This window comes from Odocoileus virginianus, chromosome 27 (assembly GCF_023699985.2).
Source record: "Odocoileus virginianus isolate 20LAN1187 ecotype Illinois chromosome 27, Ovbor_1.2, whole genome shotgun sequence".
Lineage (NCBI taxonomy): Eukaryota > Metazoa > Chordata > Mammalia > Artiodactyla > Cervidae > Odocoileus > Odocoileus virginianus.
In genome coordinates this window covers 911,372-937,440 of record NC_069700.1, presented here as the reverse complement: position 1 = coordinate 937,440, position 26,069 = coordinate 911,372, and the positions used below count along the sequence as shown (strand labels likewise).

The window sequence follows — 26,069 nt, the reverse complement described above, 5'->3', positions numbered from 1 at the left end:
GTGCTAGCTCCCCCTGCACTCGCCGCGGGAGAGGGGCATCGTAGGCCGGCCCCCTGGGCACACCTGCCGGGACCCTGGACGTCACCCCGTCGCTGCGGAACGAGGAAGGAGCTGCGTGGCCCGACTGCCCCAAACGGCCGGCCGCCGGCAGCCTCCCTGCGAGGAGAAGGGGACCTCGCGGGGCCCTGCGGACAGGCCGCTTCACGTGGCCCCCATCAAACCCAGCCCTCGCCGTCCCTGGTGCATCTTCCCCGGCCGCCCCGATCCCGGTGCCCCCGGCTCCAGTGAACTAGAAACCGACCTCCGAAAAACAAGGCTCCTCCCACCAGTTTCCTTCTTCAAACCCCATTCGATGGTGCCCCGTACGCAGTTTAATGACCAAAAGGCTTCTCATAGACCCCGCTGGCCTTCCTGCCAAACCGTTCTCTACCTACAAAAGAAGCTCCCCACCCCCCGCCCCGGTGAATTGGAATTCCAGCGTCCCCACGCCCACGAACGAGCGCAGCGCCTGCCCTTAAGTCACTTCAAGTCGAATCACCATTGTCTCCACGCCGCCTGCAACCCCCTCTGCCTGGAATGCCCCCCCACCCCCGCTTCAACCGTGAACTCCTGCTCCGACGTCACCCCAAAAGCAAAGCCTTCTGACTTCCAGGACCGAATGAGTCACCGCAGCCACTCGGCGCTCACCTTTGCGGACTCTGTTCTATCCACTCTTCCCTCCCACCCCCGTTTCTGTGAGACTGAAACGCTACCTACTGCGCTACCGAGGCACCTCCACCCCCGTTTCTAGACTACGACCTTCTTCCAGATCGCATCTTCAAGTTTGACTCTCCAGTCCCCACACTATACCTACAAAACAGGGCTTTTATTCTGTGAATTGGAATCCCGGCATCCACAGCAAAGCCCCTGACACCTAATACAGTTCTGATTCCGTTATCTTACGCCTTGACAACAGCATCGCAAAGTTCCCACCTTCTCAACCCGTCCGGGCTCTCCCCTTGACCGCCCAGGCAATTCTGTCTCCCCTCCAAAGCAGAGCGCCTCTTTCCCTTTCACTGAACGTGCTGTTTGCTACATCTGCTTATCGCCTCTCTGGCGCACAAATTCATCAACCATAGTTGTAAGCTCCTTGAAAGCAAGGACTAGCAGCCTGTAGCCTCCAAGTCTCAAAGCGGTGGTCGCCCAGCTATGCTGGTGCTCAAAGACTTGCGGGAGGTGGTTCAGAGTCAAACAAGCCCAGTAAAACACGAATAAAAAAAGAGGGACCCTCAGTATAAAATGAACACACACATCTTAACTAGAAACCTCTATACAGTCACAGACCGAAATAAATATAAAGCCTCCACTGTTACCGAGGAGAGGGGAGGAATACAGGAGGCTGTGAAGACATCCATAACTACTATTCTCAGATTTGAAGCTAGTCCATTGGATACACATGCGACCCTAACACAAGGAGACTTCCCTCACTGTGGGGAAAAAGGAAGAGGGGATTACAGCATTCCAAAAAAAAAAAAAGGTAACTCCAAATTCCGATGTATACGGACCTTCAATCCTGATGACCTGGATTATTTATGCTGCTGTGACCAGCATAAATATTAAGAGTAACCACTAGGTAGAAGTCACCTCGGTAACACACCGGGAGTAAGCAAGCCATTCCCCCAAGCTCACCTCCCTCCTCCCGCGATTAGCTGGTTTCCATCTTAATTTAAGAACAAAGCAGAGGAGACCTGTACTGAAGTACCCAGCTAGTGACTGAGAAAGTGCGGTCAGCTGTCCACTTTGTTCCCCTCATTCACCTAAAACACCCCTGGTTTGTTTAATACGGTTTTGTTTATGTATTTCACCTCCTTAGTTCAATCTGTCTTACTTTCAAGCAAATTCTACTCTCTCCCCTCACTTTTGAAATATACACATCTTAGCGGTGCTCATAACAGAAGCAAATATGTCCAAGACCATGTAACGGCTTAGAATTTATACCACCTTTTCTCAAAAAGTGAAGTTCTGCAGTAGTTACCATGACCACGTGTGTGGGTGCTGTGAAAGTACTTTCTCGGTGAATTGAGAATAAAAGTGCAATCACATCCCTTAAACACATCAAGGAAGATATCCGCATTGTGCCAAAAATACATGCGGCACAACGGTTTGTACTAGAGAAATACACAAATCTCAAAGATTACCCAAATGTCGAGAAGGAAGAAGATGGACACATGTGATTAAAATACAAATCTACCAGTTCTAAGCTTCAATTCTTACCTGAGGTGAGTGTGTGGTGGAGACCAGCAGACACCAGCTAACTCCTTTTCCAAATTTATACGGACAATGGGTAATCGACAGTCGGCACCACTTAGGACTCTTCTGATCAGGAGTTAAAGCCACTCTGCATCTTGGCAGAACAATGGCTAACATCTTAAATTAGAAGTTCTTCCCTTTCCCCACTCAACATCCCAACCAATCACTTCTTCCATTCTCCCAAGAATCTGCATTTCATCTACATTTGAATCCCAAGTCTCCCGAAAGGAGATGGGGGATGGGACAGGAAAGACAAAAGAAGCCAAGCTCTAGCAACCACTGCTCTCAGAGTTGGAGGCATTTTAAGGTTGGGTGGCTTGGAAAAGGGCCGATAATGATCCCCTTCATTATGCACCCCCAAAGCAAAATCTATCTTGGCTACCTCCACCAAAACCTAAAATTTAACTGAAGTTTTTATCTAGAAGTGACCTAAGTTGGTTGGTTTGTGCATACTGAGACCAAAGAGAAGTTAAATGCCATTCTTGTTATAGAGTATTCATCCATAAAACTTGGGGAAATTCCTATCTCAATCACTCAAAAGAAAGTAAGAAGATTTCAGGCCTTACAAAACAAAAGAGAGAAACACAGGAAACTCATAAAATGAATTCAGGTGCTAGGCCCTTCTCTGAATTTACAGCCAACCAAGTCTTCCCTGAAAGCTTGAATTGGATACCAGTGGCCCCTACTTTTCTAGACAACCAGCAACCTCTGATTCCTGATTTCAGCTGCTGTTTCCCTCCCTGCCAGATCGTCAGTTTCCCCATTTCAACCAGCAACTTTTCTACCTGCCTACGTCCATCTTAGTTCCAGGTTTTATTTTCTCTTTTGTGTGGGAACAAGTGCCTAATCCGGCTGCCACGTTGCTGTTTCCTGGCCAAATGCTATGACTATTTGATCTCTTTGCCCTAGCGATAGTAATTCTGAGACTTCTTCACATTTGATTTCACCAGTTTCCTCTTAGGCTGAGGTTCCACCATTGGCCAAACCTCATCAATTTACAGTAAAGGGTTATTTTCTTCCTCAACTAGATTTAGTGTTTAACCACAATTCCTTTCTATCTTTAAGCCAAAGCTGATTCTACCAGAAGAATCCTTGTTATATGTCTTTGGTATCTTTCTTTGATGGAAGCAATTGATCAAGACTAATAGAATTTCTCATTTGTAACTTTATACATTGTTCCATCTTCCAGAACTAAAATTCATAACGAGTAAACAGCCTCAAGACACTGCCTTGACATTCAGTTGACTTTATAACAGGGCAGTAACTAATTCATTTTAGATTCCTGAAAAAAACATCAAATGTAAGTGTTCCCTGAATTATTGTGATGGCTGGGTCATTATGTTTGTCATTCACGGGAGACCATCCCAGTAATCTTATTATCTTCTGGCCTTTTCTAGAGAGAAAGAGATTATCAGTAAGAGCAAGTAGGCAGAGATGAGTACATGGAGTCTGGCTGGTAACACCAGGTGCAAAAGAAGCCGTGGAACTCAGAATAAGCTAAGGAGCAGAGCAGGTGGGGGCTGAAACCTGAAGCAAAGAGTAAATGAATCTGAAAATAAAGCTCAGACCACACCTGCAAACAGAAGCATGTACTGGGGCTTGGTTTTTCTCAATCACTAGTATTGCCCAGTGCAGAGGTTCGCAAATTGGTCTCCTGACCAGTAGCAACAGATTCACCTTGAATCTTCCTAGAAGGACAAATGCTCTACCACCAGCTGCCTACTGGCACCTAGCAATCTGTTTGACAAGTTCTCCAGGCGATTCTGATGCACACTGAAGTTTGAGAAGAACTGGTTCAGAACAGTTTTCTTAGGGGTGGTGGTGGTTTTTTATTTTTTCTTAATCAAGCTACAGATGTCAAACCAGTAGTGGATCTTTAGATTATTTTAGTAGATCTTGATTGGCATTTTGAAGCGAGACAGGATGGAATGGATAGAATGGAATGGACTTGGAAAAGGAATGAGTGCATCCATACTTCACTAGGGGACTTTGTTGTTGTTTAGTCACTAAGTCGTGTCCAACTCTTGCGACCCCATGGACTGTAGCCCACCAGGCTCCTGTGTGCGTGGGATTTCCCAGGCAGGAATTCTGGAGTGGGTTGCCATTTCTTTCTCCAGGGGATCTTCCCAGGGGACTGTTGTTTCCATTAAATATACACGTATTTTTAAAATATAGATAAATATGTATATGTTTACATATATGTATATACACACATATGGGTATATATACTCCCACATTCATATATATGTATATTATTATACATTAGGTCATAATGTAAAAGACATTTCTTACACTTTATCAGGACCAAAAAATTTGAAAACCACTGTTTGGCAGATGAATAACAAACCCCTGCAAAGTTGGATTGTTAATTATATATGAATGGTGTAGCCAAAGTACTCTAAAACCATTTTCTTAATGATCCCCTTTTTGCAAAACAAATTATTTCCCCATAAATGCTACAAAGGTGTTCAGACCAGGCTCCTTCCTGAATTAACATGTATTCTAGACTAATATATTTTGAACTAATGAGGATTTAGGCCTTCTCTGTCCAAAGAATGTAAAAGCATTTCCAAAGAATATCCCTAGCAGACTGTGCAAAGTGAATACAGTTTAATTAGGTAAACAGCAATATTAAAAAAATGAATAAATACAAACAAAAAGGACTTGCCCTGTGCCAGAAACTGTTACAAGCCCTTTGCAAATATTAACCTCTTTCACTCAATAGCACCTAATAAAAATTATAGCTAACATTTACAAAGAAGCCTCAGGAAGCACATGTTTCCATAAATCACCTTTTGGAATAGGCACAATGGTTGTCCCCAGTCCTGGTTAAGTGGGGACACTAGAATTTACACTCAGGTCCAGGTAACTCTGCTTCCCAGGTGAGGCAGCAGTAAAGAATCTGCCTACCAGTGGAGGAGACCCAAGAGACTCGGGTTCGATCCCTGGGTCAGGAAGATCCCTTGGAGGAAGACATGGCAACAACTCCAGGGTTCTTGAATGGAGAATCCCGCGGGTTACAGTCCATGGGGCCGCAAAGAGTCGGACACGACTGAGCACAACAACAACAACAACTGGGTAGCTCTGCTGTCTGAGCTCCGAATCCTCAAGTTACCGTCCTTCCTTCATTCATTCATTCAGCAAATGTTTATTGACCACTTACTGCATGCCAGGGGGCTTCCTGGTGGCTCAGATGGGAAAGAATCTGCCTGCAGTGCAGAGTTCATTCCTTGAGTTGGAAAGAACCCCTGGAGAAGGGAATGGCAACCCACTCCAGTTTCCTTGCTTGGAGAATCCCATGGTCAGAGGAGGTGGTGGGCTAAAGTCCACGGGGACTTGGACACAACTAAACAACAGCACATGTGTACCAGGCTCCTTGCTAATCAGTGTGTATAAATCATCCCTGCTCTCAAGCAGCTAATCATCTATGGCAAAAGATAAGCATTCAATTGTCAGGAAAAACTGTGGTTATAAAATCAAGGAAGGCTGCAGGAAGCTGTGAGCGCACATAACCTAGCCATGAGTCTGCTCTACTGCTTCCCCAAAGACAGTGTCCCTCACCCCGTGGACACTCCAGACATGCTCAGACACCAGAAGAGCAGGATCACGGAAAAGTTATTTTCATACACTTTGATACCCGCAAAAAAAACACATCGAAGTAGCCATCATGGGAAGAATCAACATTTTTACTTGCACACAGTTGCTTTATAGTTTAGCATTTAAAAATGAAATATTAGACATTCTAAATGAGTTAACGCCCTGGTCATAGCAAACACCCTCTTCCAACAACACAAGAGAAGACTCTACACATGGACATCACCAGGTGGTCAACACTGAAATCAGATTGATTATATCCTTTGCAGCCAAAGATGGAGAAGCTCTATACAGTCAGCAAAAACAAAACCGGGAGCTGACTGTGGCTCAGATCATGAACTCCTTATTGCCAAATTCAGACTTAAATTGAAGAAAGTGGGGAAAACAACTAGACCATTTAGCTATAACCTAAATCAAACCCCTTAGGACTACACAGTGTAAGTGAGAAACAGATTTAAGGGACAAGATCTGATAGAGGCCTGATGAACTATGGACAGAGGTTCCTGACATTGTACAGGAGACAGGGAGCAAGGCCATCCCCAAGAAAAAGAAATGCAAAAAAGCAAAATGGCTGTCTGAAGAAGCCTTACAAATAGCTGTGAATACAGGAGAGGCAAAAGGCAAAAGAGAAAAGGAAAGATATACCCATTTGAATGCAGAGTTCCAAAGAATAGCAAGGAGAGATAAGAAAGCCTTCCTCAGCGATCAATGCAAAGAAATAGAGGAAAACTATAGAATGGGAAAGACTAGAGCTCTCTTCAAGAAAATTAGAGATAACAAGGGAACATTTCATGCAAAGATAGGCTCAATAAAGGTCAGAAATGAGATGGCCCTAACAGAAGCAGAAGATATTAAGAAGAGGTGGCAAGAATACACAGAAGAACTGTACAAAAAAGATCTTCATGACCCAGATAATCATGAAGGTGTGATCGCTCCCACTCACCTAGAGCCAGACATCCTGGAATGTGAAGTCAGGTGGGCCTTAGGAAGCATCACTATGAACAAAACTAGGGGAGGTGATGGAATTCCAGTTGAGCTATTTCAAATCTGAGAAGATGATGTTGTGAGAGTGCTGCACTCAATTCAGCAAATTTGGAAAACTCAGCAGTGGCCACAGGCTGAAAAAGGTCAGTTTTCATTCCAAGCCCAAAGAAAGGCAATGCCAAAGAATGCTCAAACTACCGCACAATTGCACTCATTGCACACATAGTAAAGTAATGCTCAAGATTCTACAAGCCAAGCTTCAGCAATATGTGAACCGTGAACTTCCAGATGTTCAAGCTGGTTTTGGAAAAGGCAGAGGAACCAGAGATTAAATTGCCAACATCTGCTGGATCATTGAAAAAGCAAGAGAGTTTCAGAAAAACATCTATTTATGTTTTATTGACTATGCCAAAGCCTTTGACTGTGTGGATCACAACAAACTGTGGAAAATTCTGAAAGAGATGGAAATACCAGACCATCTGACCTGCCTCTTGAGAAATCTGTATGCAGGTCAGGAAGCAACAGTTAAAACTGGACATGGAACAACAGACTGGTTCCAAATAGGAAAAGGAGTATGTCAAGGCTGCATATTGTTACCCTGCTTATTTAACTTACATGCAGAGTACATCATGAGAAACGCTGGGCTGGAGAAAGCACAAGCTGGAATCTTGGTTGCCGGGAGAAATATCAATAACCTCAGATATGCAGATGACACCACCCTTATGGCAAAAAGTGAAGAAGAACTAAAGAGCCTCTTGATGAAAGTGAAAGTGGAGAGTGAAAAAGTTGGCTTAAAGTTCAACACTCAGAAAACAAAGATCATGGCATCCGGTTCCATCACTTCATTGCAAATAGATGGGGAAAGGGTGGAAAAAGTGGCTGACTTTATTTTTCTGGGCTCCAAAATCACTGCGGATAGTGATTGGAGTCATGAAATTAAAAGACGCTTGCTCCTTGGAAGGAAAGCTATGACCAACCTAGACAGCATATTAAAAAGCAGAGACATTACTTTGCCAGCAAAGGTCTGTCTAGTCAAGGATATGATTTTTCCAGTAGTCATGTATAGATGTGAGAGTTGGACTATAAAGAAAGCTGAAGAAAAAACAAAAAGAAAGAAAGCTGAGCACTAATGCTTTTGAACTGTGGTGTTGGAGAAGACTCTTGAGAGTTCCTTGGACTGCAAGGAAATCCAACCAGTCCATCCTAAAGGAGATCCTGGGTGTTCATTGAAGGGACTGATGTTGAAGCTGAAACTCCAGTACTTTGGTCACCTGATGCAGAGAGTTGACTCATCTGAAAAGACCCTGATGCTGGGAAAGATTGAGGGCAGGAGGAGAAGGGGACGACAGAGAATGAGATGATTGGATGGCATCACCAACACAATGGACATGGGTTTGGGTAAACTCTGGGAGCTGGTGATGGACAGGGAGGCCTGGTGTGCTGCAGTTCATGGCGTTGCAAAGAGTCGGACATGACTGACTGAACTGAACTGAACTGACTTAAAGAATAATTTTAAAAACCTGTGTACCCACTCCCCAGCTTAAGAATATTTCCTTAATCTAGCCAATACTTGAAGACACTGGAATAATTTATGGAAGGTGGGGAGTATACCATATTTTGTTAGTATTCAGGACTTGTTTAGGACTTCCCAAGTGGCGCTAGTGGCAAGGAACCCGTTAGGCGTAAGAGACCTGGGTTCGATCCCTGGGTTGGGAAGATCCCCTGGAGGTGGGCACAGCAACCCTCTCCAATATTCTTGCCTGGAGAATCCCATGGACAAAGGAGCCTGGTGGGCTGCAGCGCATGGGGTCGCAAAGAGTCAGGCATGAGTGAAGCGACTTAGCATGCATGCAGCTGTTTTTTATAAATTTTTTTTTATCATGAATTTAGATTTACAGAAAAATTGCAAAGATAGTCTGGAGATTCCCACATATTCTCCACAGCATTTCCTCTGTTATTATTTTTATTACTCATTTATTTCTTGGCCACACCTTGTGGCATGTGGGCTCTTAGTTCCCCCACTGGAGATTGAACCCGTGTCCCACGCACTGGGAACCCGGAGCCTTAACCACTGGACTGCCAGGGAAGTTCCTCCGCTATTATTACTGCCTCACATTAGCATGGCACATCTGTCACAATTAATGAGCCAACACGGATACATTTTTGTTAACTAAGGTCTTTATTTCGATTTCCCTAGTTTTTCCTAATGTCCATTTTCTGTTCCAGGATCTCATTCAAGTCCCTGTATATATTTAGTGATTGTATCCCCTTAGGCTGTGACAGTTTCACAGATTTTTTTCCCTTGTTTCTGATGATCTTGGCATTTTTGAAGAGTCTTGGTTGGATATTGTGTAAAATGGCCCTCAAATAGGATTTGTCTGATATTTTCCTCACAATTAGACTGGGTTCTGTGTTTTGAAGAGGAGACCACAGAGGTAAAATGCCTTTCTCATCATATCCAAAGTACGGACTATCAACACAGCTTCTCACTGCTGATGTTGACCTTGATCATCTGGGTAACACAGGGCTTGGCAGGCTTCCCCAGTAAAGTTACTTCCCCACCCCGCCCCTGCAGTTCTGCCTGTTTGGGAAGGAGCTACAACAGGCAACACACACGCAAGAAGCAAGGACCCATCCTCCTCCTCGAAGGCAGGATGTCTACAAAACTTACCTGGAATTCTTCTGCACAGAGTCCTCCCACACTTACTAATTTCTTCAGTCATTTCTTTGATCATGAATTCCCAGGTATTTATTTTGTACTCAGGGTTGTAATGTACACTTCTTTACTCTTAGTGTTATTCCAATTGTTCCAACTTGGGCCACTTGGAGCTCTTTTTGGCTCCTGTGCTGGACCACTGTGGGATGGATGTGTGTGCGTGGGTGAGCGCGTGTCCTTCTTTGCTTCCTGACATCGTTAGATGCTCCCGGCTCAACGTGTATATGTTCCGCCCCAGTTCAAGAACCAGCCATTTCTCCAAGTAGCCCTGGTTCCTCTTACTGAAGAGTCATTAATAGGAAGCAAGGTCTGGGTGCCAGGTATGCGCATTACTACTGGGACTTTTTGGGTTTTGATGAGGTGGTAACAAAGCTAACGAAGCTAGAATCTAAAGGATGAACTAGGTAAGAAGGTGGTGGAGATGGCCCCAGGCTGAGGGAAGAATATGTGCAGAGATCAAGATGTGGAAGGAGCAGGTCTTTGAGAATCCGAAAAGAGCTCCTAGGGCTGGAATGCAGAGAACCGGAAGAGGAACATAGGATGAAATCAGCAGTCAGGCAAGTCTGGGGGGTCATGAAAATGCCCTGGGTGTCTTGAGCAAAGATCTGATCCGTATTTTCGAAAAGCTTGGCTCTGTGAAGAACAGGTGGTTGGGGCAAAGTAGTTAGGGAATGATTACCCTATTGCCTTAACTTTAATGCTTATTTTTTAGGTATCAGATTATTTCCAAATAAATTTGGGTGAATGCTTCGCTGACCCCAAGCGCATGCCCAGCCTGATCTGAGGTGATGAACAGTGCCTTTAGGACCTCCAATGCAACGCTGCATAGAAGTGGCCGGAGTGGACATCTTTTCTTGATTTTAATTACTGGGGGAAAGTTTTCACTATTAAGAATGATATTTGTTAAAGAAATATTATAGGCATCTTTCATCAGATTAAGGAAATTCCTTTCTAATACTAATTTTCTAAACTTTTAAAATTGTGAATGGATGTTGAATTTTATCATCTGTTGAAATGATCATATGATTTCATCCCTTCATTTTATAAACATGTTGACTTGCATTAATTCTTCTTAATTTTAAATCAATTTTCTCTTTCTGGAATAAACCAAAACTTTGGATTGGATGCATTATGCTTTTATAAATTGCTAATTTTGTTATGCTAATAATGTGGATTATGAATCCATGTTCATGAGAAATTTTGGCCTGAAATTGTCCTTTCATATGTTCTTGTCAGGTTTTGATAGCAAGGTTATACATATCTCATAAGAGAAGCTGACATGCACTTCCTCCTTTCCAGTTTTTAGTTTCTATATAAATGCCATTATTTCTTCTTTTATCATCTGTATGCATGCGCTTGTAAAGTCATCTGTCCTGGAGCATTCTTGTTGAAAGCCTTTATGGTATAGATTCAAATTTATTAATGACGGAATATTCAGGTTTTCTATTTCTTCCTATGTCAATTTATCCATTAATTGAAATTTTCAAATTTAATGGCATAAAATTGTTCAGAAGATTTTAATATGGTTAGGGTCAGTCTATTTTTCATTTTTCACATTTTGTGTGACTTCTCTCCTTTTATTAGTCATGCCAGGGCTGTGTAAATTTATTAGTCTTTTGAAAATACCAACTTTGGACTTCATTGATTCTCTATGTCAGAGAATCTATTCTCTCTTCTATTTCCTTATGCTCTTTCCATTATTATCTCCTTTTCATTATTATCTCCTTTTTTTGGCCATTATTTTTCTAACTTCTTTAAATGCCTTTTTTCATTGACTTTTAGTCTTCCTAAATGCATGTCTTTAAACCTATAAATTCCTCTGCATCCCACAAGTCTTGATATTTTACATTTTCATTAAGTTCAAAATTGATTTCCACTTCCTCTATGTTTTCTTCTTTGACTTATGGGTTATTAGAAGTATGCTTTTAATCTTAAAATATAGACATTTCCTAGGTTTTTTATTGCTATTTGATTTCCAGTTTAATGGTATTGTAGTCAAAGAACATAATCTGTAGAATTCCAATCCTTCGAATTTGGATATATGTTATAATGAATTTTATATATGAATATATATTCAGGTTTAGTATTTATGTTATTCAAATCATCTATAAGGATAGGTGTGTTAAAATTTCCTAATATGATTATGAATCTGTTTTTATGTTTTTTTAGTCCAGTTATTTTTTGCTTTACATGTTTTGAACCTATTTATTAGGTACATAAAAGTGTAAACTGTTATATCTAGCTACTAAATGAAGCATTTTATTATTATAAAGATACTAATTATGCTTTTGACTTTATGTCTATTTTGGCTTATATTAAGATACCTATAACCAACTTTTTAAAATTTATGTTTATATTGTAGATAAATCTTTCTCCATCTTTGTATTTTTAAACTTTCTGTATCCTTATATTTTAGATATATGTCTCTTGTAAGTAGCAATTCTATCTTTAAATTCCATGACAACATTTAAGTCTTTTTAATTGGAGAGTTTAGTCCATTTACATTTAAGGTAATCACTAATATGTATAGTTTTGATTCTACAATATTATATAGGTTTTCCTGTTTATCCTTCCTGTTCTATGTTTCTTTTCTTTTCCCCTTCATTGATGTGTTTCAGATTGAGAACTTTAAAATTAATTATTCTATCTTTTTTCTTCTTTTTACCTCACAAGTCATATGTTCTTTTACAATTCTATAGTGGTAACCCTAGAACTTACAATATGTATCTTTCTCTTAAATAAGTGTAATAGTAGTATTACTCTTTTATATAGCCAACATTTATTTAGATTCACCCAACACATTTAACCTTTTTAATTGCCCTCATTTTTTACTCATTTCTAGTTTACTGTCTGGAATCATTTTTCTTCTGCTTGAAGAATAACTAATATTTTATTTGCTGAAGATTGCTGCTGATGAACTCTCTCATTTTTGTTTGTCTGAGCATATCTGTTTTATGTTTGTGGAAGACTATGTCACCTAGTATAGAATTCACGGTTGGCAATTGTCTTTTCCTTTTTTTAGAATTAAATCATCAAGGGATGTCCCCCCGGTGGTCCAGTGGAGTTCCCTGGGGTCTGGATTTGATCCCTGGTTAGGGAACTAGATCCCACATGCCACGACCAAGACCCAGGACAGCCAACAATAAATAAGAAATAAAATACATATTTCTTTAAACCCTCAAAGCAACAACAAAAAATCACCAAGCTTTCCCCTCAGCATTATTGAGATATTATTGACGTATAATACCGTGTCTCAGACTGTGGTGCTGGAGAAGACTCTTGAGAGTCCCTGGGACAGCGAGGAGATCAAACTAGTCAATGCTAAAGGAAATCAACCCTGAATATTCATTGGAAGGACTGAAGCTGAAGCTCCAATACTTTGGCCTCCTGAGACGAAGAGCCAACTCATTGGAAAAGACCCTGATGCTGGGAGAGACTGAAGGCAGAAGGGCAGAGGCTGAGATGATTAGAGAGCATCATCAACTCAAAGGACACGGATTTGAGCAAACTCTGGGAGATCATGGAGGAAGAAGAGCCTGGTATGCTGCACTCCAAGGGGTCGGAGAGTCAGACATGCCTTAGCAACTGAACGACAGCAAATTGTGTAAACTTACGTGTACAACATGATGATTATACATACATATATATATGGCAAAGTGACTAACACTACAAAGTTAGTTGACACCTCTGTCACTCTTGTAAGTACGTTTTTTTTGTGTGTGTGGTTAGAACATTTAAGATCTACTCTTACAACTTTAAGGTATATATTACGCTGTTACTAAATATAGTGACCTTACTCTATATTAGAGCCCCAGAACTTATTCCTTTTTTAACTGGAAGTTGAAATCGTTAAGATTAATTGGTTCTGGTGAGGTCTCAGTTTGAGTATAAGCACTTGGCCATTAATCGATATATGAGGTTCATAAATCGCATGTATAAGCTTGGTGACTCTTAATTTCTGTGTATTCAGTATTAAGAGCACACAAACATGTGCACTGGGCTAACATTGTTACGTGTGTGCTCAGTCTGTTCCAGCTCTTTGCGACCCCATAGACTGCAGCCCGCTAGGTTCCTCTGTCCATGGGATTTCCCAGGCAAGAATATTGGAGCGGGCTGCCATTTCTATCTCCAGAGGATCTTCCTGACCAGGGATGGAACTCATTTCTCCTGCATTGCCAGGAGAATATTCTTTACCACCTGGGAAGCCCAACTATAGTTAGCAACTACAATCACTATGTTTTACATTAGATCCTCAGACCTTATCCATCTTACCCTGGAAAGTTTTTTCTATTGGTGTTTGCCTTTCATGGAACACTGAACAGGGGATGTTTTTCTTTGAGTATAGTGGTTGTGATGTATCCACCTGAGGTCAGTTCATTTGGATAAAAGATTGTTTCAACCCCAGATTGACTGACTAACTTCAGCAGAAGAAGCAATAGAATTGCTTTTGGAAACAGAGGTAAAATGAACTTAATCGGTTCAAGGAAACTTATTGCCAAAGTCCTAAAATTTCTAAAAGGAAAAGGTCAATGCATTCTTTTGGCTTAAGCACTAGGATATACAAAGTTATAAAAAAAAAGCTGAGAATAATTTTAATGTCTAATATGTAACCATGACTAAATAAATTGTGGTATATTTACATAGTAAAGTATTATGTGCCCCTAAAGAATAAGATTTTTACGAAAGATTGGGAAATGCATATGTCTTAATATTAAACAAAAGAACCTGAGCACAATGCATAAAATAGCTCTACAAGGATGCACATATCAAAAATTTTAAAAACTGGAAATATTAATTTTTGTTACGGAGGAGAACTGGATGATAGAGGGGCAGAGGTCAGAAAAGACTCATCACTGAGCTTTAAATTATGTGAATGTACTACTTCTTAAAAATTTAAATAAGTAAAATGAAGAAAGACAAAACATGCAATATAATTTCAACTGTGCAAAATGGACACAGAAAAATATCTAGCAGGAACTATACTAAAGGAGCAATATGATTCTCTCTGGAATTACAGGGCTTTTATGTCTGTATTTTCCAGAGTTTTTTGCAAACAATATTATTTTTAATGAAAATAAATTTATTTGAAAATAAATGGAAAATATGAAATGTTTAAATGTAAGAAACCTATATTTAAAATCTTTAAAAGATCTATAATCAAGTTTTTCCATAGAGATAAAGTCATCATTTGGGAGGATTTAATATATTTTTTATAAATTAATAAAATTAATACAATATCCTTGCCTGGAAAATCCTATGGACAGAGGAACCTGGTAGGCTACAGTCCATGGGGTCACAAAGAGTTGGACACAACTGAGCAACTTCACTTTCACTTTTTCTTCAAAACTTTTATGGAAAATAGGTTCCTCTTTCCATCAGTAGAAAGATAGTTTTGTACTTAAAGAATGAGGCATATCGTGAGAGCTAAGAGAGTTGAATTCTCATGGTGGGTGTATAGCAGTCATGTGTCCTTGGACAAGCAATTTAACTTCTGAAAGTCAAATAATTTTCAATTCTGAAACAAAGACCTGGGGCTAGGTTAGGCTTTCCAAGCATTTGGGGTAACATGGTCCTGTAACACTCTCAAAAATACTGTGGAAATCAGTATCAGTTTGCCACCTCTCTATTTGAATATGAAAAGTCACTAGTCAACAGCAAAACCCACAACTGCCACCCTCCACCACGTATCATCATCATTGTTTCATAAAACAAAAGACTTTTAACTTATGTTTAACTTACACAAAGTAGGAGAGTGATAACTACAAAGTAAGGGTAAATCTGGGTTTTTTAAATTAATTAATTAGTTTTGGCCGCACTGGGCTCCTTGCGGGATTTTTTTTTCCCAGTCGTGGTGCACGGCCTGCGGGACCTTAGTTTCCTGACCAGGGGTCAATCTGCGCCACCAACGCCCACGCCACCCCACCCCCCACTGCAGTGGAAGCACGATTAAGTCCAAAGTCTTAACCACTGGACCGCCAGGGAACTCCCTTGGGTAATTCTGTAACTGTATTATTTAGTTTTACAAAAAATTGTTATAAAAATGTTTTCCCATTTCCTTGTAGTGTTGTGCTTGGGAATCATTAATTTAGATGAAGACCATTTCAACTCTCAGTTCAGGTCACTCGCTCAATTGTGTCTGACTCTGTGACCCCATGGACTGCAGCCCGCCAGGCCTCCCTGTCCGTCACCAACTCCCGGAGTTTACTCAAACTCATGTCCATCGACTCAGTGATGCCATCCAACCATCTCATCCTCTGTCGTCCCTTCTCCTCCTGCCTTCAGTCTTTCCTAGCATCAGGGTCTTTTAGGAGTCAGCTCTTCGCATCAGGTAGCCAAAGTATTGGAGTTTCAGCTTCAACATCAGTCCTTCCAATGAATATTCAGGACTGATTTCCTTTAGGATGGACTGGTTGGATCTCCTTGCAGTCCAAGGGATTCTCAAGAGTCTTCTCCAACACCACAGTTCAAAAGCATCGATTCTTCGGCACTCAGCTTTCTTTATAGTCCAACTCTCACACATGACTACTAGAAAAACCATAACTTCGACTAAATAGACCTTTGTCATCAAAGCAATGTCTCTGCTTTTTAATATGCTGTCTACGTTGGTCATAACTTTTCTTCCAAGGAGCAAGCGTCTTTTAATTTCATGGTTGCAGTCACCATCTGCAATGATTTTAGAGCCCCAAAAATAAAGTCTTTCACTGCTTCCACTGTTTCCCCATCTATTTGCCATGAAGTGATAGGACTGGATGCCATGATCTTAGTTTTCTAAATGTTGAGTTTTAAGCCAACTTTTTCACTCTCCTCTTTCACTTTCATCAAGAGGCTCTTTAATTCTTCCCTGTCTGCCATAAGGGTGGTGTCGTCTGCATATCTGAGGTTACTGATATTTCTCCTGGCAATCTTGATTCCAGCTTGTGCTTCATCCAGCCCAGCATTTCGCATGATATACTCTGCATATAAGTTAAATAAGCAGGGTGACAATATGCAGCCTTGACATACTCCTTTCCCCATTTGGAACCAGTCTGTTGTTCCATGTCCAGTTCTAACTATTGCTTCCTGACCTGCATATAGGTTTCTTAAGAGGCAGGTCAGGTGGTCTGGTATTCCCATCTCTTTCAGAATTTTCCACAGTTTGTTGTGATCCACACAAAGGCTTTGGCGTAGTCAATAAAGCAGAAGTAGATGTTTTTCTGGAACTCTCTTGCTTTTTCGATGGTCCAACAGATGTTGGAAATCTGATCTCTTGTTCCTCTGCTTTCTCTAAATCCAGCTTGAACATCAGGAAGTTCACGGTTCATGTAATGTTGAAGCCTGGCTTGGAGACTTTTGAGCATTACTTTACTAGTGTGTGAAATGAGTGCAATTGTGCAGTAGTTTAAACATTTTTTGGCATTGCCTTTCTTTGGCATTGGAATGAAAACTGACCTTTTCCAGTCCTGTGGCCACTGCTGAGTTTTCCAAATTTGCTTGCATATTGAGTGCAGCACTTTCACAACATCATCTTCTTGGATTTGAAATAGCTCAACTGGAATTCCATCACCTCCATAGCTTTGTCCATAGTGATGCTTCCTAAGGCCCACTTGGATTCACATTCCAGGATGTCTGGCTCTAGGTGAGTGATCACACCATCGTGGTTATCTGGGTCGTGAAGATATTTTCTGTATAGTTCTTCTGTGTATTCTTGCCATCTGTTCTTAATATCTTCTGCTTCTGTTAGGTCCATACCATTTCTGTCCTTTATTGTGCCCATCTTCCCATGAAATGTTCCCTTGGTAACTCTAATTTTGAATTCTGCATTCAAAATGGGTATATCTTTCCTTTTCTCCTTTGACTTTAGCTTCTCTTCTTTTCTCAGCTATTTGTAAGGCCTCCTCAGACCACCATTTTGCCTTTTTTTGCATTTCTTTTTCTTGGGGATGGTCTTGATCACTGCCTCCTGTACAATGTCACGAACCTCCATCCACAGTTCTTCAGGTACTCTGTCTATCAGATCTAATCCCTTGAATCTACTTGTCACTTAATCATAAAGGATTTGATTTAGGTCATACCTGGATGGTCTAGTGGTTTTCCCTACTTTCTTCAATTGAAGTCTGAATTTGGCAATACGGAGTTCATGATCTGAGTCACAGTCAGCTCCCAGTCTTGTTTTTGCTGACTGTATAGAGCTTTTCCAGCTTTGGCTGCAAAGAATGTAATCAATCATCTGATTTTGGTATTGACCATTTGGTGATGTCCACGTGTAGAGTCTTCTCCGGTGTTGTTGGAAGAGGGTATCTGCTATGACCAGTGCGTTCTCTTGGCAAAACTCTATTAGCCCTTGCCCTGATTCCTTCTGTACTCCAAGGCCAAACCTGCCTGTTACTCCAGGTATTTCTTGACTTCCTACCTTTGCATTCCAGTCCCCTATAATGAAAAGGACATCGTTTCTGGTTGTTAGTTCTAGAAGAGTGTTAGTTTTTCTGGGTGTTCGTTCTACAGTTTCAACTCTAAAATTGTCTAATTCTAAATACAGAAATAGGGAACAAACTTAAGTCTGAGCCTGTAATCTATACGTTTATTCTTGTCAATGAATCGTGGCTACAGTGGTGTTCAAAAGCAATCACTGATGCTCACATAGAACTCACAAAGCCAAGGCTCTCTTCAGTCACCAAACAGGCATCACAGTTTCATTTTTCAGCACACACATGCCAGGAATTGGCCTGCACACATGAGACTTCACTGAAAAGCTCATAAGCTATGAGGTAGGCAAAAGCAACTCCACTTTCTCTCAAAGAATCTGAAAGGGAATTCACATGGTTGACTGGACTGGAAATCAGGTATTCTTAATTCTAGAATCCATGTTCTTTTCATTTTCTGTATCAAATTTATTTGCTTCCTTTGAATATTATATTGTTCCTAGATGATTTACATAATAATAACTCATTCCAAACATCTGAGGGACATAAAAGATGTTTGAGATCAATCCTTGCCCTCTAAGGAATTTAAAATCTGACTAGGGATGCAAGACACACACACACACACACACACACCCCTTACGACCAAGGCAACATGTGGTTGAGCTGAATGAGTAATGCAAATAATAAACCCAGTAGTTGCAGGACTCCCTTGGCGGCCCAGTGGTTAGCACTCACTGCTCCTACTCCTGGACCTGGGTTTGGTCCCTGGTTGGGGAACTGAGATCCTGCAAGCCGGGTGGAGCAGCCAATAAATAAATAAAGTAGTTGAACTTTAGAGGAAGGTAAAAACCACAGAACCAAATCAAAGGCTTGAGTTGGGCCTTGCATGGGCAAGAGGTGGAATAAGAATATTTATTTCAAGTGAGGAAACACTATAAACAAAACCTCAGAAGGAAAATCAAATGCCCGTTCCAGGAAGCAGAGGAGTGCTGGCTGGGCTGCAAGAGCTGATAAAATCAGAGAAACAGCTTAGGTCCCATCGTGGAAGCCTAGCCTGTCAAGCTCAGGACCTGAAGCAGTGTGGTCCGCTGAAGGCTTCTGATCAGATAAAAGGACGGGCAAGTGGTACCGTTGGAAGGTTCATCGGTGGTGATCCGGGGAAGGAGGGTGTGCAGAGGAGTCAGGCAGAGGGAGTGGGCAGCAGTTTACTGGAGACACTAATGGGTAAGTGTATGAACACGAGGAAGGAAGAAGGAAAAATTAGGAAGAAGCACAATTACAGGACCTGGTGATGGATTCAACATGAAGGGTGATGAGGGGGGAGGACCAATCAAGTACCCAGAATTTTAAGCTTTCATATTTACTAGGAGAATTATGGTACCATAGGCAAAAATAGGGGCAGAGCAAAAGTTTAGGATAAATACAGAAATTTAATTTTAGGTATAAATTTGGGGAGGCAGCTTAACATGACAGACGTGAGTTCACATTTTATTTTTGTAGTGTTGAAAAAACCTGCTGAAATCAAGTTGCTGTGTCTCCCTCTTTCCCAGTTTCCTGCTAGGTAAAGTGAAGGTGGTAAAACCCACCTCGAGGATGGTTCAGAGGGTTAAAAAATGACGTTTCATTTCAAAGCACCAGTGGTAGCCTGTGGTGTATATGATCAATAAAATGACTTTTATTTTTGCTTTTGCCAAGCCTTATTATGGTGCTAATGAATAAAGTTGACAGTCATTATTAATGGCTGACACAATGAAATTGATGTGTCAGTGGAAGTATCCAGTAGGTAATCTGAGTGCAGAGATTGGAACTAAATGTGTGTTCAGACTGGAGAGTCGTCTGCTCAAAGTGATAGCTGATGCTTGGAGGAGGATTCGTTGTTTAGCAAACACGAAGGAAGAAGTTCTGCGCTCAGAACTTAGGGGACACCCAAAGTGGGAGGCTGAGGAGGGAGAGGAAGGCTTCCTCAGGACAGAGGCTCAATCTAGGGAGAGAGGAGGGACAGGATGCAGTGTTACAGAGTTCAGGACGGGTGAGGAATCCCCGGCTGGTCCAGCGACTAAGACTCCACGCTCCCAATGCAGGACCTGGCCTTCAGTCCTGGTTGGGGGACTAGATCCCCCACGCTGTACATGGGGTCACATGCCACAAGTAAGACCCAGGGCAGCCAACAGAAAAAAAAGAGGGGGGTGATCTCAGCAAAGACGTAGTGAGCGTTTCCAAATGTTGTCAAAAAGGTAGGTATTACTTAAAATCCTGAGTGATATCAAGAATTGGCATGACTATCAAGATCATTTGTGTTATATATGGGAAAAGAATCAGAAGATGAATGGATATATATGTGTGTGTGCATGTGTATATATAGAGAGAGAAAGAGAGAGAGGAATAATTGAATCACCTTGTACACTTGAACCTAATACAACACTGTAAATCAACTATAATATAAAATAAAAATTGAATTAAAAAGTGAAATAAATGTTTGTGTTAAATTTTAGGGATAACCACTAATATAGTGGAAATAGAATATATTATTTCTAAAAATTTGCCTGTGATGCAGGATACCTGGGTTCGATCCCTGGGTCAGGAAGATCCCTTGAAGAAGGAAATGGCAACCCAATCCAGTATTCTTGCCTGGAGAATTCCATAGTCAGAGGAACCTGGCAGGCTACAATCCATGGGGTTGCAGAGTCAGACATGACTGAGCGACTATCACTACTAATTCTAACTCAGTGATGAATAAAAAGAGGACAAAGATCAAATCTAACAGAAGATGGAAAAAAGTGAAGGCGAGTAAAAATGATGGCAAATAGGATTTTAAAAAAAGATCATATACGTTACAAATGATTTAACTACTAGGATATTTTTCAAGAGTACATATTTATCACCTTCAAGGATAGACTTTCTAATTAGAGTAATCAAATATTAATTTAAGAGAGAGGAAGACTTTGTAATCAGCATATTAAAGTACTAGCCAGAGCAGTGTTGTTTATGAAGATAATCTAATGACATTTTAATATACACATAAGAATAAAAATTGTTGGGAAATACCTGTTTAATATTCATTTACTCCTTCTTACAAATTACACTCTTCATTTGTTTAATAAACCCAGAGAACAAAGAGTCAACTTCAGTCATTCTTGGTCCAAATTTCCACAAATTCCAGATGATACAATCTGATTGGGATTTTACTGTTTAGCATGTGGGTGAGTCCAAGAACCAAACGTCAAAGACCAAGTGCCTGGCCTGCCCTTCAGTGCCTGTCTGTAGGTTTAAGAGATCTTTCGGAGCTAAACACAACTTCTGCAATGAAGATCTGTCAGCTTTGTGGATTTAGGCTGCATTATGATTTCCATAGGTCCCAGAGAAATCACAGCTGAGCATAGTCGCCAAGGCCCAGCTGCTACGAGTACTTGGCATACAGGCTTTGAGTAACGGCTTCGCCAGCAAATGAGGCCAGGGACTCTGTTCTATTCGGCTGAAATTTGTGAAGTTGATACAGCTGATTTATAAAAACGAGTTGGTTTACAAAACACAGGCGATACAAAGACACAGAAGAAATTTTCAGAGGGAAAAGGGGATCAGAAAATTGCAGTGTGCAACAAGGGTAAAATTATTACAGAGTAATATGCTCCATTTGCTAAGCAAATTTGGCCCAAGTCTCCCAGTGGCCAGAGCAAAGAGGAAAGAGGAAGCCTCCCAGTTAGGAAGTGAGCGCGCAGTGCTGGGCGGAAGATTAAAAGGTTGTTTAGGAAGATCCACGGTTCCCCTGCATTCCCAGGGGGAGCTCTCCTGTGGGTCCTCATGAAGAGGGATCTGGCTGGGCTATCAATAAAGTCCCTAAGCTAGAAGTGAGGACAAATTCCTGGGCTGGGTCTGACAGCACGCCTCTCTGGGCGCACAGCTTGGTCAAGTCCATTCTACAAGGAGGCAAGTGCCTCTGATCTAAGCACTTAGTGCTCAGACGCCCAGACTTTATCCGAAGTTAAATTTGAAGGTATGCAGCAGAATGGATAATTTGCATACCCTTCAGGGAATTCTCAAACGTCATTTTTCAAAAAATCACTCTTTGCTAGAGGACTGGCCAGTAGAGAGCTCAGGCTTGGATTCTCTAGTGTGAGGCTGGAGCACGAGCGTCCTGTCCAATGGAGGGCAGGCAGGCGCGCCTGGACCACCGCAGACCACGGGGAAGGACCGGGGTCTCTCGGGAAGGCAACCTGGTCCAGCTTGGCTCACAAACGGACAGCACATGATCTAGTGACTGTGGTCAAGTCACCAGCTGACTCCCTTGAACCTGCTTTTTCAGTTTAAAAGAATGCTGATCTTTAAAAACATATTCTTTTGGTTGACATGCATGTAAACCAGACACATAAGGGTTTTCAAAGACAGTCTCTCGTTTGGTCTGATTTGGTCCTTCCTGCCATAAGATGAGCCAGGGCAGGATTAATCCTCATTTGATAGACAGTGGCCGAGGAAGGGAGGGGGGACATAGGTCTCTTTGAGGGCTACGATTCCACGATTGTCACCGTGAGACCTCGCGCTTCTCTGGCCTTCTGGGACCACGGCCTCGATTCTTGCAGCATCCGCCCATGCTTCTTGGAACAGGCACCCCTAGGAGGCAGAGCCAGGGTGTTTGTCAGGAGGGCAGCGTGCAGGTGCTTTGTGAGTATTATCCTGACCTCTGATTCCTCCTCCCCCACGTTGGATGAACGCCTGTTGTTGGGACGTGTGAATGTTTCAGGTTGTCATGCCAGCAGGCAAAAGAGACTGTGAGCTTTCAAGAGCTGTGCAGATCTGTGTTTGGGGACGCTTCGGGCCCTCAAGTGGCCATGTCCCTCCTGGTGCCCGGCCTGGGGGACAGTCATGGGGCATTAGAGAAATTCTCAGGACCCCCCACACTTCCCAGCTCGGGACACGCTGCAGATGTTAACCGGGGAGAGGCTGCCAGGAAGCCCGGCGTCCCGTCGCATTGCCCCCCACGAGACTGTCTTCGTCCTGCAGGGGTTCGCAGGGTCGCCTGTGCAGCACCCTGGGCTGCGGCCTGGAGAAGCTATTTCCTGTCTGCAGAATCACGCCGGTGTGCAGCTGTGGCCTTGCCGAGGATTAGCACAGTCGTGGCGGCCCAGCCAGCAACGCTGGCAGGAGCGCTGGGCGAGGGACCCCGGAGCACGCTCACAATCCCTCAACATTTACAATGAATGAACGTGGAGACTTCCTGGATTAGTTTGCATTTCCAAGGATGGTTTCTTCTGTCATTTTGATGTTTTTCCTCCCACTGGGAGAAGTTTTTACACCAAAATTGATCGGCTAGAGCTAAAAGCCGGTCTCTGCCAGAAAGGAGTCGCTTATTGTGTAAATCTGAGTTTATTTTCTATCCTTACCCCCAATGGGGAATGCAATTTGTGGGAATATCAGGTGTCTTAGCCCCATTTTGACGGATCTCTTGGTAAACAACGGTCATCCTCCTTATCATCATTAAAGTTCTAAACGCTGAAATGGCTTACAAGCAAAAGGAAACTACTTTGCATATATTTTATACAGGAGAGCAGCGGCAAAATACAAGTATATTTAAGTGTTTAAATAAACGTCATTCTTTTGGAAGAATTAATGTGGTACAGAACAGCGCTTCCCAAACACTGATGTGTCTGCAAACTGTCCGTGGACCTCATTCAAGGTGGATTCTGACTCTGCAGGTCTGGAATGGGGCCTGAGAGCCTGCATTTCTAGCATATCCCCAGGTTATGCTGACACTGAGGTCTATGGACTACACCTTGGATATTGTTGCTGTTATTTAGTCACTTCAGTCGTGTCCGACTCTTTTGCAGCCCCGTGGACTGCAGCTCGCCAGGCCCCTCTGTCCATGGAATTATCTAGGCAAGAATACTGGGGTGGGTTGCCATTTCCTTCTCCAGAGGATTGTCCCAACCCAGGGATTGAACCCGCAACTGCTGCATCGAAGGTGGATTCTTTATCACTAAGTCACCAGGGAAACCCCTACATGTTATATAGGAAGGGCATAAACCTTCCCTCATTAGGAACATTTCCAGCTCTTTTAAAAAAAATTCTGGATTACCTTCATTAGATCATTAAAAGAGGCATTTTGCTCAAAGCCAAATGTCTGTAATTAAAAACTCTAGAAAGAAGTGTCTGATTTTGTGTGTGTTTAAGACAGCCAACTCATTACTACAAACTTGAGGCATGTACAGAATCTTTTAAAAATTATTCTCTAGTCTTTATCATTCACACGCAGTTTTCGTTCCCATTTAATACTTATTAACTCATTAGGGGCTTCCCTGGTGAGTTAAAAAATCTGCCTGCAGTACAGGAGGCTCAGATTCAATCTCTGGTCTGGGAAGATCCCTTGGAGGAGGGCATGGCAACCCACTCCAGTGTTCTTGCCTGGATAATTCCATGGACAGAGGAGCCTGGCGGGCTACAGTCCATAGCATCATGAAGAGTCGGACACGAGTGACTGACGGAGCACATACAGCATGATCATACTTATTAATTCAAGATTAAGTGGTAGTTTCCTAATTAGGAATGAGATGGCAGGTGTTCCAAATGTAGGAATGGTAGATGCAAATGCCCGGAGGCTCCCCTTGGAGAATCTGTTCTCGCAAACGAACACCCTTATATCTGCCTTGACCACACGGTCCAATTGCTTCCTTCTCTTGGTTTATTTATTAATAAGGACCCCTTTCACTCTCAAAGCGTCCCAGTTTCAAAAGTAAAGTAACCAGAGAATCACTCTACATACAGCCCATAGTGCCGACAGGGTCACCTGACATTCAATGCATCGTTGTCCTGCACTGCTGATTATTTCTGCTGTGTCCGTGTCTTAGGTTTCCAATGAAATTGCAGTCTCCTTTAGGTTACCAATAATCGCATTCACTCGCTTGATCAATGTGTATGGAGCATTCTTCAAAACAACCTGAAGGCATGGTCCATATGCAATTACAAGCTGGAGTCGGAGAGCGCTTGATGTCAGAAAACACGTCTGTTCACGAATATCTGGGTAACACTGCTATCCCTGGTAGAGCACATCTCTCCGTCCATCCGCCCACCCACCCAAGCTGTCCGTTCTTCTGTCTGTCCATCCACCCACCCACCCAAGCTGTCCGTTCTTCTGTCTGTCCATCCGCCCACCCACCCAAGCTGTCCGTTCTTCTGTCTGTCCATCCATCCACCCTCCCAAGCTGTCCGTTCTTCTGTCTGTCCATCCACCCACCCACCCAAGCTGTCCGTTCTTCTGTCTGTCCATCCGCCCACCCACCCAAGCTGTCCGTTCTTCTGTCTGTCCATCCACCCACCCACCCAAGCTGTCCGTTCTTCTGTCTGTCCATCCATCCACCCACCCAAGCTGTCCGTTCTTTTGTCTGTCCATCCATCCACCCTCCCCTCCATCCACCCGCCTACACTTCCACCCACCCCTCCATCCACCCATCCATCCATTCACCCTTCCATCACCCCACACTCATCCTCCCACCCATCCACCCTCCCATCTATCCATCTATCCAAACAAAACCTTACTGAGAGCCATTCTGTGCCAAGCATTGGGCCAGGTCCTAGGAATACAGCAGCAATCAAAACACAGCCTCTGCCTCCGAGACTTCTTGTTCCTTCAGATAGAGATGTTTATTGACTTATTTTTTAAAACAAACATTTTTTTCAATTCTGTTTGGAGAAATGGGAACAATAAGTGAATATCTACTGCGAATGAACAAAGGTCTGGAAGCACAGAGACCATGATTTTGCCGACACAGACGTCTCTCCGTCCTCTGGGCCTCAGTTGCCTCGTGTGTGAAATAAAGGCACTTGAAAACTGTTGGGTTCCTTCTACTCTTACAGTTCCCTTATAGGAGTTAAGATGCTTTCTTTGCTCCTGCTGAAGATTTCTAGGAAGAGGATTTTGGAAAAGCTTTGAACAGGATTTCCCTGGTGGTCTACGTTCCCTTGCAATGCAGGGGACACAGGTTCTATCCCTGGTCCGAGAGGATTCCACATGCCTCGGGGCAGTGAGGCCACAGCTACCTCCACCCCGCGCCTACAGCCGGGGCCCCGCGCCTACAGCCAGTGCTCCGCACCGCGAGAAG

The 26,069-nt window shown here is 42.6% G+C and overlaps 1 protein-coding gene across 2 annotated transcripts in view; it reads right to left on the bottom strand.

Annotated features, from left to right (window-relative positions):
* Window positions 1–26,069, bottom strand: part of CDYL (chromodomain Y like) — a 149,248-nt gene that overhangs the window by 96,704 nt on the left and 26,475 nt on the right. The window contains exon 1 of one of the 2 annotated variants that reach the window (XM_070456988.1): window positions 25,507–25,596. The exons of the other annotated variant lie outside the window; for it this stretch is intronic. Within the exon in view, the coding sequence (XP_070313089.1) occupies window positions 25,507–25,530 (24 nt within the window). The 5' untranslated portion in view covers window positions 25,531–25,596. Of the gene's footprint in view, window positions 1–25,506; window positions 25,597–26,069 lie in introns of those variants that run through there. 2 annotated transcript variants of the gene reach the window in all.